Source organism: Ranitomeya variabilis, chromosome 1, assembly GCF_051348905.1.
Source record: "Ranitomeya variabilis isolate aRanVar5 chromosome 1, aRanVar5.hap1, whole genome shotgun sequence".
NCBI classification, from domain to species: Eukaryota; Metazoa; Chordata; class Amphibia; order Anura; family Dendrobatidae; genus Ranitomeya; species Ranitomeya variabilis.
In genome coordinates this window covers 1,140,771,005-1,140,785,627 of record NC_135232.1, presented here as the reverse complement: position 1 = coordinate 1,140,785,627, position 14,623 = coordinate 1,140,771,005, and the positions used below count along the sequence as shown (strand labels likewise).

At 43.1% G+C, this 14,623-nt stretch overlaps 1 protein-coding gene across 1 annotated transcript in view; it reads left to right on the top strand.

The window, feature by feature from the left end:
* The window catches only part of LOC143800681 (vomeronasal type-2 receptor 26-like), a 58,084-nt gene extending 46,003 nt beyond the window's left edge, over positions 1–12,081 (top strand). The window contains exons 3-4 of the mRNA XM_077281204.1: positions 920–998; positions 11,972–12,081. Coding sequence (XP_077137319.1) covers positions 920–998; positions 11,972–12,081 — 189 coding nt within the window. The remainder of the gene's footprint in view (positions 1–919; positions 999–11,971) is intronic.
* Positions 12,082–14,623: the final 2,542 nt, after the last annotated feature.

The window sequence follows — 14,623 nt, the reverse complement described above, 5'->3', positions numbered from 1 at the left end:
TTGCCTTCATAAGTCCCATGCTTAGTGACAGGATGTCCCCCTGTGCAATTTAATTGTTTTCTGAAAGGCCACAGAGGCTGCAGCACCAGTAACAAGAGGCACCACTGACCAAACTCCATAAAGACCAAGGAGATTTCCAAATAAGTCAGGGACAATGTTGTTGAGAAGAACAAGTCAGGGTTGGGTTATAAAAAAAAAAGCACAATTTGTGATGATCCGCCTGGAGAACCATCAAATCCATTATCACCAGATAGAAAGAACATGGTACCATAACAAAACTCTCAGCCCGGGCAAGGAGGACATTAATCAGAGGAGGAGCTGCAGAGTTCTCAAGCAGAGACTGGCGGTTTTGTCCATGCAACCATAATAAGCCGTACACTCCATAGAGATTGCTTTGATGGAAAAGTGGGCAGAAAAAAAACTTTTGCATACACATAAAAATTGTAAGTCTGCTTTTGAGTTTGCCAAAAAACATTTGGGAGACTCCCCAAATATATGTAGGAAGGTGCTGGCATCAGATGAGACCAAAATGGAACTTTGGCCACCAAGGTAAACACTATATCTGTCACCAAATCAACACACCTCATCACCCCAAGAACAAATATAGCTTCTGGGAAGTATGAAAAAATATGAGCAACATGGGCAGTCACTTACCTGGCACCTTGCCACTGCAGGGCCTTTTTTGACTTACGGGCAGGATTAGTTTTTTCATACTTCCCAAATCTTTATATTAACTCCCCTGATGAATCCCCACCATTGAGGAAGAAATGCGTAGGGAGTATTTAGCCCCATATCATTGGAAGTATCGCTATAGGGTCCACTTGGGGCCTGTTCTTGTTAGGACAGGAGCAATACTGGGGCACAACAGGGAGTCTAGGAAATTATTGCATACCGCTTATGTCTCTCTCCCCATATATAGTCCCCTTTTTCTTGTGTGGATCCATTTCTCGGAGAGGTACTTCCGGAAGGAGGCCGGGATCTTTTGGCTGTCAACAGTGGTGAGACCAAACCATTTTTTAATGAGCACTGGTTTGCACGAGCACTTTATTTGGTTTGTTTGTGATATTTGTCCCGTTAATAATTGATTAAAGGTTATGTTTTAATATTTTGGGACACCCAAGAAGCTATGTTTGTTAGTTAACTCCAGAGGGTACTTTGAATGGTGGTGAGAACCTCACACCATAGCTGATATCCCCCCAAGAACACCATCCTCACAGCAAAATATGGGGATGGCAGCATCATGCTCTGGGGGATGTTTTTTGGCAGCAGAGACAGAGAAAACGGTCCAAGTCGAAGAGAAGATGGATGGTGCAAAATAAAGTTATTATTTTGCACAAAACCTGTTCCAGTCTGTCACTGATTTGAAACTAGGATGGAGCTTCACCTTCCAACAAGACAATGACCCAAAGTGCTAAAGCAACATTCGAGTGGTTTAATCCCTTAATCTCCATTGACGGGCAGTGTCCTTCATTGAACGTCTCCCTCTGTTTGGTGTGGGCTTCAGCAATGAGCACGCACCTTTTCTGGCACATGACAACCAATCTGAACAGCTGAAATGTGCACCTCACAGCCGTGGGTGGAATCGTGATTCACCCGCGGTTGTTAAAATGTTAAATGCCGCTGTCAAACTCTGACATTTAACATGCACATGCAGGAAGCGCGTCTTTACCTCCTTCCATTGGCACCCGTGTCACATGACCGCTGGTTGCTGATAGGTTGGCATGACAACCTGGAGTCAGCAGGAGACCCCTGTGGTTGTCATAGCCGGATAGCTATGAGTGCCGCCCAGTGCTCAAAGCAAGTAAGGTATTCTGCTACATACAGGTGACCTGATAATCGCCTCTATGTAGCAGCACCGATCGCATTATGGCAGCTTCTAATCTCCCATGTAGACTATTGAAGCAAGTAAAAAGTTCAAAAATGTTTTTAAAAATATAAAAAATAAAAAAAAAGTTCAAATCACCCCCCTTTCGCCCCATTCAAAATGAAACAAAAAACCCATCAAATATACACATATTTGGTATTGCCGCTTTCAGAATCACCCAATCTATCAATATATAAAAATTATTAATCCAGTCGGTAAACGGTGTAGTCAGAAAAAAAATCGAAACACCTGAATTTTTTTTTGGTCGCTGCTACATTGTAATAAAATGCAGTAACAGGTGTTCAAAAGATTGTGTACATAACCAAATGGTATCAATAAAAACGTCAGTTCGACGAATAAAAAATAAGCACCAGATTCCGAAAAATGGAGACGCTATGGGTATCGAAAAATGGCAACTTTTTTTTATTTTTTATTTTTTTCACCACTTAAATAAAAAAGAACCAAAATATGTTTGGTGTCTGTGAACTCGTATTGAACTGGAGTTTTATAATGGCAGGTCAGTTTTAGCATTTAGTGAACATGACAAAAAAAATCCAAAAAAACAATTGTGGAATGCACGTTTTCTGCAATTTAATCGCATTTGGAATTTTTTTCCTGTTTTCCACTACATGATAGGGTAAAATGGTGCCGTTCAAAAGTACAACTCGTCCCGCAAAGATCAAGCCCTCACATGGACATATTGACGGAAAAATAAAAAAGTTATTATCTGTGAGAAGAAGAGGATCAAAAAATGGAAACTCAAAACGAAAATCCCCCTTGTCCTTATGGGGTTAAGGGAAAACGTGTAAATGTTTTGAAGTGGCCTAGTCAAAGCCCAGACTTTAATCCAATGGAGAATTTGTGGTCAAACGTAAAGATCGCAGTTCACCAGAGGAAACCATCTAACCTGAAGGAGCTGGAGCAGTTTTACCTTGAAGAATGAGCAAAAATCCCAGTTGTAAGATGTGGAAAGCTCCTAGATACCTATCCAAAGGGACTGGCAGCTGTATTTGGCACAAATGGAGGCTCTACAGTCATAGCCAAAATTTTTGAGAATGACACCAAAATTATATTTTCACATGATCTGCTGCCCTCTGGTTTTTATTAGTGTTTGTCTGATGTTTATATCACATACAGAAATATAATTGCAATCATATTATGAGTACCAATAGGTTATATTGACAGTTAGAATGAGTTAATGCAGCAAGTCAATATTTGCAGTGTTGACCCTTCTTCTTCAAGACCTCTGCAATTCTCCCTGGCATGCTCTCAATCAATTTCTGGACCAAATCCTGACTGATAGCAGTCCATTCTTGCATAATCAATGCTTGCATTTTGCCTGAATTTGTTGGTTTTTGTTTGTCCACCCGTCTCTTGATGATTGACCACAAGTTCTCAATGGGATTAAAATCTGGGGAGTTTCCAGGCCATGGACCCAGAATCTCTATGTTTTGTTCCATGAGCCATTTAGTTATCACCTTTGCTTTATGGCAAGGTGCTCCATCATGCTGGGAAAGGCATTGTTGGGCGCCAAACTGCTCTTGGATGGTTGGGAGAAGTTGCTCTTGGAGGACATTCTGGTACCATTCTTTATTCATGGCTGTGTTTTTAGGCAAGACTGTGAGTGAGCCGATTCCCTTGGCTGAGAAGCAACCCCACACATGAATGGTTTCAGGATGCTTTACAGTTGGCATGAGACAAGACTGGTGGTAGCGCTCACCTCTTCTTCTTCGAATAAGCTGTTTTCCAGATGTCCCAAACAATCAAAAAGGGGATTCATCAGAGAAAATGACTTTGCCCCAGTCCTCAGCAGTCCACTCCCTGTACCTTTTGCAGAATATCAGTCGGTCCCTGATGTTTTTTCTGGAGAGAAGTGGCTTCTTTGCTGCCCTCCTTGAAACCAGGCCTTGCTCAAAGAGTCTCCGCCTCACAGTGCGTGCAGAAGCACTCACACCAGCCTGCTGCCATTCCTGGGCAAGCTCGGCACTGCTGGTAGTCTGAACCCGCAGCTGAAACAGTTTTAAGATACGGTCCTGGCGCTTGCTGGTCTTTCTTGCGCGCCCTGGAGCCTTTTTGACAACAATGGATGCTCTCTCTTTGAAGTTCTTGATGATGCGATAGATTGTTGACTGAGGTGCAATCTTTGTAGCTGCGATACTCTTCCCTGTTAGGCCATTTTTGTGCAGTGCAATGATGGCTGCACGTGTTTCTTTAGAGATAACCATGGTTAACTGAAGAGAAACAATGATGCCAAGCACCAGCCTCCTTTTAAAGTGTCCAGTGATGTCATTCTTACTTAATCATGACTGATTGATCGCCAGCCCTCATCAACACCCACACCTGTGTTAATGGATCAATCACTAAAACGATGTTAGCTGCTCCTTTTAAGGCAGGACTGCAATGATGTTGAAATGTGTTTTGGGGGTTAAAGTTCATTTTCTGGGCAAATATTGACTTTGCAAGTACAGTAATTGCTGTTAAGCTGATCACTCTGACATTCAGGAGTATATGCAAATTGCCATTAGAAAAAATGAAGCAGTAGACTTTGGAAAAATTAATATTTGTCTCATTCTCAAAATTTTTGGCCATGACTGTACAGACTTCCGAGGGGATGAATAGTTATGCAAACTGACGTTTTCAGTTATTTTTAGTGTTGAGCATTCCGATACTGCAAGTATCGGGTATCGGCTGATATTCGCTGTATCGGAATTCCGATACCGAGTTTCGATATTTTTGTGTTATAGGAAATCGGAATCGGGATCCATATTCATATAAAAATAAAGAATAAAACTAAAAAATATGGATATACTCACCCACCGACGGCCCCTGGCTCTCAGCGGTGCAACCGGCAGCCTCCGTTCCTAAGAATGCAGTGAGTGTAGGACCTGCGATGACGTCGCGGTCTTGTGATTGGTCGCGTGACCGCTCACATGACCGTGACGTAATCGAAGGTCCTTCACTCTGCATTCTTAGGAACGGAGGCAGACGCTTGCAGCGGTGACAGCCAGGGGCCGTCCGAGGGTGAGTATATCCATATTTTTTATTTTTATTCTTTATTTTTTACATGAATATGGATCCCAGGGCCTGAAGGAGAGTTTCCTCTCCTTCACACCCTGGGAACCATCCAGGATCGCTCCCTATTACGTTCCGATATTTGTGTCCCATTGACTTGTATTGGTATCGGGTATCGGTATCGGCGATATCCGATATTTTTTGGGTATCCAATCCGATACCAATACTTTCAAATATCGGAAGGTATCGCTCAACACTAGTTATTTTGTCTTATTTGTTGTTTGCTTCACAATAAAAAGAAAACTAATTGTTCACAGCTGTAAACATGTTCTTTACATGAATTAATGCAAACCATCAAAAAACAGTGAAATTCCAGATTGTGAGGTAGCAAAACAAGAAAAATTCCAAGGGGTGAATATTTTTGCAATCAACTGTATATTTTTGTATATCTTGCACCCAGCCTAACAATTAACATTATTGCACATAGGCACATGTCCTTTTATTTCTATTGAATGGCCTCATGTATAATGTGTCTTAGCACTCAGCTTGTCATCATTTATGGCCCTTAATTAGCACAAGGTAACTGAATGTTTAGAAATTAAGAGCTCTGTATATTTATCTTTGTCTATGTAAAATATAATTCCTGGATACATCAATGCATGTGGGTGTTCTGATTACTTCTCTTAAATATGTACACTGTGTTCCAAATTATTATGCACATAGAGTTTAGGAGTGATAAGGTTACAATTTTTTTGTTTGTCATTTAAACTCATTGATGGTGTGTCAGGGCTCTTTATATCACTGAAAGCAATTGCAGATACCTGTGCACATTAGTTTGGCAGTTGTGTCCAAATAAAGGCAAGACTACTTAAGAAGGCTGTTCCACATTATTAAGCAGCCTACATTTTTTGCCAAAATGGGAAAGAAAAAGGATGTGTTGGCTGCTGAGAAGCAACAAATTGTGGAGTATTTAGGTCAAAGCATGACTACAATCAACATTGCCAAGACACTTCATCGTGATCATCACACAATCAAGAAGTATGTAGCTGATTCCCAGCACACACGTGTGCGTGCTGATAAGGAAAAATTGAGGACTCTTTCCAACAGGCAATTGCATAAGGTTTAAAGAGCAGCTGCAAAAATGCCTTGTCATAGCAGCAGACAAGATTTTGAAGCTCCTGGTGCCTCCAACGTCCCCAGAACAACAAGATGCAGGGTCCTTTAGAGGTTTGCAGCTGTGCGTAAGCCATCCTGTTGACCACCTCTATCCACTGCAACAAACAGAAACGGCTCCAGTGGGCCAAACGATACATGAAGACTGACTTCCAAACTGTTTTGTTCACCGATGAGTGCCGTGCAACGCTTGATGGTCCAGATGGATGGAGTGGAGGATGGACACCCCATGAAAACACGGCTAAGGCACCAACAAGGAGGAAGTGTAGTAATGTTTTGGGCTGGAATCATGGGGAGAGAGATTGTCGGCCCCTTTATGATCCCTGAAGGGGTAAAAATGAACTCCATAATCTATGTGGAGTTTCTAAAACAACACTTCCTGCCATGGTTCAAGAGGAAGAACCTTTCTTATGCTGCAAAAAACACATCTGCATCTCTTGCTGCTATGTGCATAAAAGAGGACAAACTTATGGTGTGGCCACCATCTTCCCCTGACCTCAACCCCATTGAGAACCTCTGGAGCATCATCAAAAGGAGTGTCTATGATGGTGGGAGGCAGTTCACATCTAAGCAACAGCTCTGGGAGGGTATTCTGTCCACATGCAAAACAATTGAAGCAAAAACCATCCAAAAACTGACAAATTCAATGGACAAGAGAGTTCAGAAGCTTCTTTTGAACAAGGGGTCATACGTGCAAATGTAACATCACCTAGAATAAAGTTTTCACTTGAAAACTGTTTGATTTCATTTTGTAATAAGCTGATAATGCTTATAACTTCACAATTGACCATTTTTTTGTTCAAAATAAAAAAAAAGGTTGAAAACTCTGCTGTGCATAATAATTTGGAACATGCATTTTGAGTGTTTATTTTTTTAAAAAAGATACTGTTTTCATAGGCAGTTTTTTCCAAAACATTGCAATTATACTAGAATAGTAGATGACTGGAAAATAACAATGATTGCAATTCAGATAGGTAATTTAGAGAAAATATGGGGAAATATTATTTGCATAATAATTTGGAACACAGTGTATTAAAATAAGTATAGTAAAAGGTAGGAAATGCAAACATTTAGGAGGCCCCTGCCCAGCACCCAGTAAGTGGATGTGACAGACAAGAGGTAAAGGTAGATGTCATTCCACCAGATAGCCCAGTTAGCGGCACACATGCAAGACATCATCTACTGTTATCCTCAGTGTGTCAAGCAAGGACTGCAATTAATTGAAAAGGGGAAGTTCATAGTTTACCTCAAGAAAACCTCATTCATATGTCAGGTTTTATGATGTTTGAGAAAAAAGTACCGAGTCATCTGTTATTTTCAGACTTTCATCAGACCGTTATGTGTCATCAGAGATTTATCAATATTTCTTCAGAATGTTATCATTTTTTTTTCACTAATGAATAGAGATGAGCGAATCCGAACTCAAAAGTTTGGGGTTCGTACCGTAGAGTTAGGGCCCGGCGCTGAAATACAAACATAAACTTCTTCAGGGAATATGATTTAATGTTCGGAGTTCCGGGGAAAGTCTGGGAGGAGAGAGAGAGAATATTTTCCAAGTCCAAAGTTCAGGTTCCCATTGTTTTCAATGGTTTCAGGTTCAAGTTTGGGTCAAGTTCTGGTACTCAAACCGAACTTTGGACTAAACTTCAAGTTGAGTACCAGAATCTGGACTACCAAGGGCTGCTTATCCCCACTAATGAGAAAAAAATCCCACCTTCCTCTATGAATCAGTGAGGATCGGATAACACACAGATTGAAAAATACACTGTATGCAGAATTATTAGGCAAGTTGTATTTTGATCACATGATACTTTTTATACATGTTGTCCTATTCCGAGCAGTTCAGGCTTGAGAGCCAACTACCAATTAAGTAAATCAGGTGATGTGTATCTCTTTAATGAGGAGGGGTGTTATCTCATGACATCAAAACTCTATATAAGGTGTGCTTAATTATTAGGCAACTTCCTTTCCTTTGGCAAAATGGGTCAGAAGAGAGATTTGACGGGCTCTGAAAAGTCCAAAATTGTGAGATGTCTTGCAGAGGGAGGCAGCAGTCTTGAAATTGCCAAACTTTTGAAGCGTGATCACTGAACAAGCGCTTCATGGCAAATAGCCAACAGGGTCGCAAGAAGCGTGTTGGGCAAAAAAAGGGCAAAATAACTGCCCATGAATTGAGGAAAATCAAGCGTGAAGCTGCCAAGATGCCATTTGACACCAGTTTTGCCATATTTCAGAGCTGCAACGTTACTGGATTAACAAAAAGCACAAGGTGTTTGATACTCAGGGACATGGCCAAGGTAAGGAAGGCTGAAAAATGACCACCTTTGAACAAGAAACATAAGATAAAATGTCAAGACTGGGTAAAGAAATATCTTAAGACTGACTTTTCAAATGTGTTATAGACTATGAATCCAAGTTTGGGGTGTTTGGATCACACAGAAGAACATTTGTGAGACATAGAACAACTGAAACGATGCTGAAAGAGTGCCTGACGCCATCTGTCAAGAATGGTGGAAGTAATGTGATGGTCTGGGGTTACTTTGGTGCTGGTAAAGTGGGTGAATTGTACAAGGTAAAACAGATATTGAATAAGGAAGGCTATCACTCCATTTTGCAATGCCATGCCATACCCTGTGGACAGTGCTTGCTTGGAGCCAATTTCATCCTACAACAGGACAGTGACCCAAAGCATACCTCCAAATTAAGCAAGAACTATTTAGGGAAGAAGCAGGGAGCTGGTATTCTATCTGTAATTGAGTGGCCAGAGCAGTCACCAGATCTCAACCCCAATGAGCTGTTGTGGGAGCAGCTTGACCGTATGGTGCGCAAAAAGTGCCCATCAAGCCAAACCAACTTGTGGGAGGGGCTTCTGGAAGCGTGGGGTGAAATTTCTCCAGATTACCTCAGCAAATTAACTGCTATAATTCCAAAAGGTCTGAAATGCTGGAATTGCTGCAAAGGCAGCATTCTTTGACGAAAGCAAAGTTTGAAGGAGAAAATTGTCATTTCAAATAAAAATCTTTTCTTCGAACCTTGTCAATGTCTGGATGAGATTTTCAATTCATTTGGCAACTCATTTGATTAATAAAAGTATGCATTTTCATGGAAAACACAAAATTGAGTGACCCTAAACTTTGGAATCGTGGTATATTAAAAAATTAAAAATTTCAGTTTCAGTCATATAGGTACTAGCTCTGCCACTCAGCTTAGGTGCAAATATGGAAATAGATTCCATCTTCTCAACTGCAGGTCTGCCCTCTTCCTTGTAAAATGCCACAAAACAGCCAACTGTGGATTTACTCACATTCTGTTTCTTTTACATCATTTCCCACAGGATGAAATTACATCTCCACCATCCTTTAGTGGGAAGTGTTTTTTAATTACTTAAATAAATAATTAAAACAAAAGGCATAGTCTTCCCCATTTTTGACAACCAGCCATGCTGAAGCTCACAGCTGGGGGCTGGTATTCTCAGGCTGGTAAGGGGCCATGGATATTGACCTCCCCAGCCTAAAAATAGCAGCCTGTAACTGCCCAGAAAAGGCACATCTATTAGAGATGCCAATTCTTGCACTTTGCCCAGCTCATCCCACTTGCCCTGTAGCAGTGGCAAGTGGGGTTCATATTTGTGGAGTTGATGTCACCTTTGTATTGTCCAGTGACATCAAGCCCATGACTTAGTAATTGAGAGGCGTCTATAAGACACCTATTTATTAATAATCCTCTAGTTGTATGGCAAATACACAGCCAGAATAAAGTCCCTTATTTGAAATAAGACTAAACACAGTTTTCCATCTTTATTTAAATGCCTAATTCCACCAAAGCCCTCGTTCTCCTGTAATAAGCCTAAAATAAAAAAAACAAAAATATACCATACCTGTCTATCATTCTGCCCAATGCCGTAATCCATGTCTGGAGGAGTTTTCAACCTGGATGGTGCCAAGATGCGCCACAATTTTGCTTAAAAAAAATACAGGCCAGTTTGGTATTCTCGTCACACACGTCATCTATTTGTGGGTTAAAAATTGGGGCATTTTTGTGCTCCAATCAACTTTTTTTTGCTGGGTCTTAGCCACACTACTAGATTCACACATTTCTCATCTGCTTGCGCTCGAAATGTTGCCTTTCAGGCTCATGGAGATGAAAGCTTTCCCCAACCTGATGGCGGCAGCCGTCCCCAGGTACTCGGTCCCCAGCCATCACTATTTCAACCGCTGTGCCGTCCCCGCATTACACAAGCTCGTGTCTGACAACATTAGTCGTGCCCTCAATATTGCTTTTACTGGGAAAGTCCACCTAACCAAAGACACGAGGACCATTGCTTATGGGCAGGGATGGTACATCTCGCTGATGGCACACTGGGTTAACATAGTGGAAGCTGGGACCCAGTCTGACCTTGGGATGGAACACATCCTGTTAACGCCAAGGGTTGCGGGCCCTATGTCAATCAGCGTTGGCTCCACAGTCTACAGCTCATGCGACTCCTCCTCTTCCTCTTCAGCCTTCATCTCTGAAATGACCACATCACTCACAAGCTGGAAGCACTGCAGCACTACCTCAGCCAAGCAGCAACAGGCTGTGTTGAAGTTAATATGCTTAGGTGACAAAACGCACAATGCTGAAGAGTTGTGGACAGGTCTGAAAGAGCAGGCAGATCTGTGACTGATACTGCTGAACCTACAGCCAGGCATGGTTGTATGTGACAATGGCCGGAACCTGTTGGCAGCTCTGAGGCGAGGCGAGCTCACACAAGTACCATGCCTGGCCCCTGCGCTTAACCTCATTGTTCAAAGGTTTCTCAAAAGCTACCCGGAGCTGCCAGATATGCTTGAGAAAAAATGGCACCTGTGTGCCCAATTTAGAAAATCAGCAACAGCTTTCACCACACTTGCAGTTCTTCAGCAGAGTTTGCAGCTTCAGGCTCACTGTTTGTTGTGTGATGTCCCCACGTGTTGGGACTCTACACTGCAGATGTTGGGAAGTATTTGAGCAGAAGAGGGCAGTTGTTGACTTCCAGCATCAACAACGCCATGGTATTCAGTTCACACTCCACACATAAGACCTCAGGAGTGGACATGAATGTAAGACATATGTACCATCCTCCAGAACTGTGAGGACTGCACCAAGATGGTGAGCGGCAATGATGCCATAATTAGCATCAAAATCCCACTTCTCTGTGTTCTGAGACACTCTCTGATCACAGTCAAATAGGATGCATTGCAGGCAGAGCACGATGAGATGGAGCAAGGAACCATAAAGGGTGATTACACACAGCCCAGCCCCATCTCATCCCAATGTGGATTGGGTGACAATGAGGAAGAGGAAGAGGAGGAGGAAGAACAGGAGCTAGTTTCATGCACTATAGATGCTGCTACCTGCAAAACTGTCATACCATCTGTTTAGCATGGATGGCATGAGGACAGGGAGGATGAGGAGGAGAGCAAGTTCAGTTGTCCTCTTTCTAAGGACACGGGAGTCTTGCCTGTTAGCAGTCTGGCAAGCATGGCTGAGTTTATGTTACGCTGCCTTTTCGGTGACCCTAGCATTCTCCAAATTTTGGGTGACAGTTATTACTGGTAAGTGACACTTCTAGACCCACTCTACAAGGAGAACTTGCTATCTCTTATTCTTGAGGTGGACAGGTCTACTAAAATTGGGCAGTGCCAGAAGGCCCTGGTTGAGGAATTATTTTAAAAAAATCTCATCTGAAAACGCTGGTTGCAGAAGTCACAGTTTATTGGACAACCAAGGAGTATAGGCGAGAGAGACACAACTCAAATACAGCAGAGGCAGGGGAACACTGGCAAAGTTCTGGGAAACTTTTCTCAGACCCTCCCATGGCACTTGGTGATTTAGTGTGGCTCTTGGCTTGTAACATCTGGCTGTGTGTGGAGTCCACTAAAATTGCTCCCCGCTCTCTAGGTCCTTTGAAGGTCCTGGAACAGGTGAACCCTGTAGTCTACCATCTCAGCCTTCCATCACATCTTGACATCACTGACACCTTCCATGTGTCTTTGTTGAAACCCGTATAAATGGCCCAGTCTTGTGGGACTCCTGTCAGGAGCTCGGATATATCCTTGGACAATTTTGAGGCTGATGCCATTGTTGGGTCCAAGGTGGTATGTGGCAATTTTTTTTTTTGGGTGGACCTTAAGGGTCATGGCCTGAGCATAGGACCTGGGAGCCTATAGAGCACATTTGTGCCCCCCAGCTTATAGCAGCTTTTTAGCATGGCAAACCTCACGGAGTGATGCTAGCTGGGGGGTAATGCAGCATTTTCCTGCTGTACAGGGTAGATCCCAAGCTTTGCCTGCATCAGTGGTCTCCCATTCATCTTTGGCCGCTGCAGGTGCTGCTGAGCAATGACATCAGTATCAGCATCTTGCTCAGGCTTGTGCTGTTTCTCTGGTTACTGCTGGCTCTTCAGTCATGCCTATGGTAACCAGTGGTAGGCAGGGATGAGCGAACGCTCTGGAGACTAAGTCCAGAAAACACCCTATTGAGCATGTCCATGATGTGGCAGCTCCGGATTGTTCCCTGGGTGATGTCAGCATGAGTGTTTGGGAATAGAGCTTTGGGTATAAAAGCCCCAGTGATGCCCATGGACACCTTAGTATCAAACACTTTATCTGTGTGTATAAAACATTGTAACAGTGTGGTCTTTGTCAGCATGTGCTCAGGGTTGGTGTTAAGCCATTACAATTCCAGAGAGGAGTTTGCCTGACTGAATTCAGGGCTGGCATCTAGCCATTAGAATTCTGGCACCTACGGAGAGGAGTTGATTGAGTGCTTTTGCTGACTGTGTGACCACTATCTGTGTCTTACCCTATGATCGGACTTTCTTCCCCTGTGAGGTTAACAGGGATCGTATCTAGCGCCATTCCTATTCTGTTACAGTGTGTGACACAACTCTATAGCAGAGCATCTATTCTGTTACAGAGTGCGAGTGACACAGCTCTATAGCAGAGCATCTATTTAGTTACTAAGTGGCACAGCTTCTAGTGCTATTCACTGAGTGACGTTTAACTCTGTGAGCGCAAGCAATCGCTCACTGTGTGTTCCGCCATTGTTCACATTAGCTGCAGTTTTACATCTCTGCACGGTGGACCCCGAGTTGCAATTGCACTTCTCTATTTCATTTATTTTGTGTAATCCGCCAACCCTAACAGTATACTAGCACCTGAATCTGGAAAGCAATGGCAGATGAGCAGCATTTACAGCTTCATATCCAGCAGCTGGAGGGTAGTTTGTCCGCTCTTGAGCGGACGACTTCAGCAGTGGATGTTTTTCGTAGTAGCAGCATGAGCAGCCAGCGAGGCTGTTTTATAGGATTTCTGCTGCACCCCCTGTTCTGTCTTTTTCGCATTTCCTGCTACCCGATAAGTTGTCGGGCGACAGCAAGGCTTGCAGGGGATTTGTGAACCAGTGTGCTACTCAGTTGGAGCTACATGCTTCACGTTTCTTCTCTGAGACGGCCAAAGTGGGATTTGTGGTCTTTTTATTGACAGACAGGGCATTGGAATGGGATACACCACTGTGGGAGCGTAATAACCAGGTGGTTCAGAATGCCTCTAACTTTCTGAGCTCTCTGAAACAGATCTTTCTGGGACCTCATGTTACCCATGATGGCTCACTCCAGTTCACCATCCATTTTCGGACTTTAGCAACCAAGCTGGAGCCGTCAGATAAGGTACTTATCCCTGTATTTTGGAGGGGCCTTGCTGACCATGTAAAGGATGCACTGGCAACAAGGGGGATTCCTACTACACTGGAGGACTTAATAATGGTGTCCACTCGCATTGGTCTTCGGCATGCCGAACGAAGTTTGTAACAAGCTCATTGTAGGCAAAGGATTCATCTAGCCCCATATTTTTCCAATCTTTTGGAATCTCCGTCTCAGACTAGCGAGCCTGTGGAGTCCATGGAGGTATCTCGAATGGAACTTAGGTCCCGTTATGTTTGTCCACGCCCAATCGGCTATGTTTGTAGGCAGATGGGTCATTATACTAGTAAGTGTCCCAAGCATTAGGGAAACAACCGCGTCTAGTGGCTATCAAAGGAGGCTCACTATACACGGCAAAGGTATCCTCGAAGTTGACCTTTATGTTGACCCTGTCCTATGAGTCAACCTCTCACTCTATGGAGGCTTGCATGGATTCTGGGGCTGAGGGTAACTTTATGTCATCCATCTTCACTCAACGGCACGCAATACCCCTAGTGATGCTCACTAAGTCAGTTACCATCTGTGTGGTTAATGTTTCTGCACCATCCTCTCAAGTCACTCATCAGACTATCCCGCTTACTCTGGTATTTGCTTCAAAACATCAGGAAATTATCTCTTTGTTGGTCATCCCCAAGGGTATTGATAAGTTACTGTTAGGCATACCTTGGTTGCTTCGGCCACTCAATTCACATTGATTGGGTTACTGGGAGCATACTGGGATGGAGTAGATCATGTGAGGGACAGTGTCTTTAGGGCCCAAGTTCAGGTTGAGTTCTCTGAGGTCACTTCAGATCTAACTTCTCTTCCTAAGCACTACTGACTATATGCAGACGTGTTTTCTAAAAAGGCCG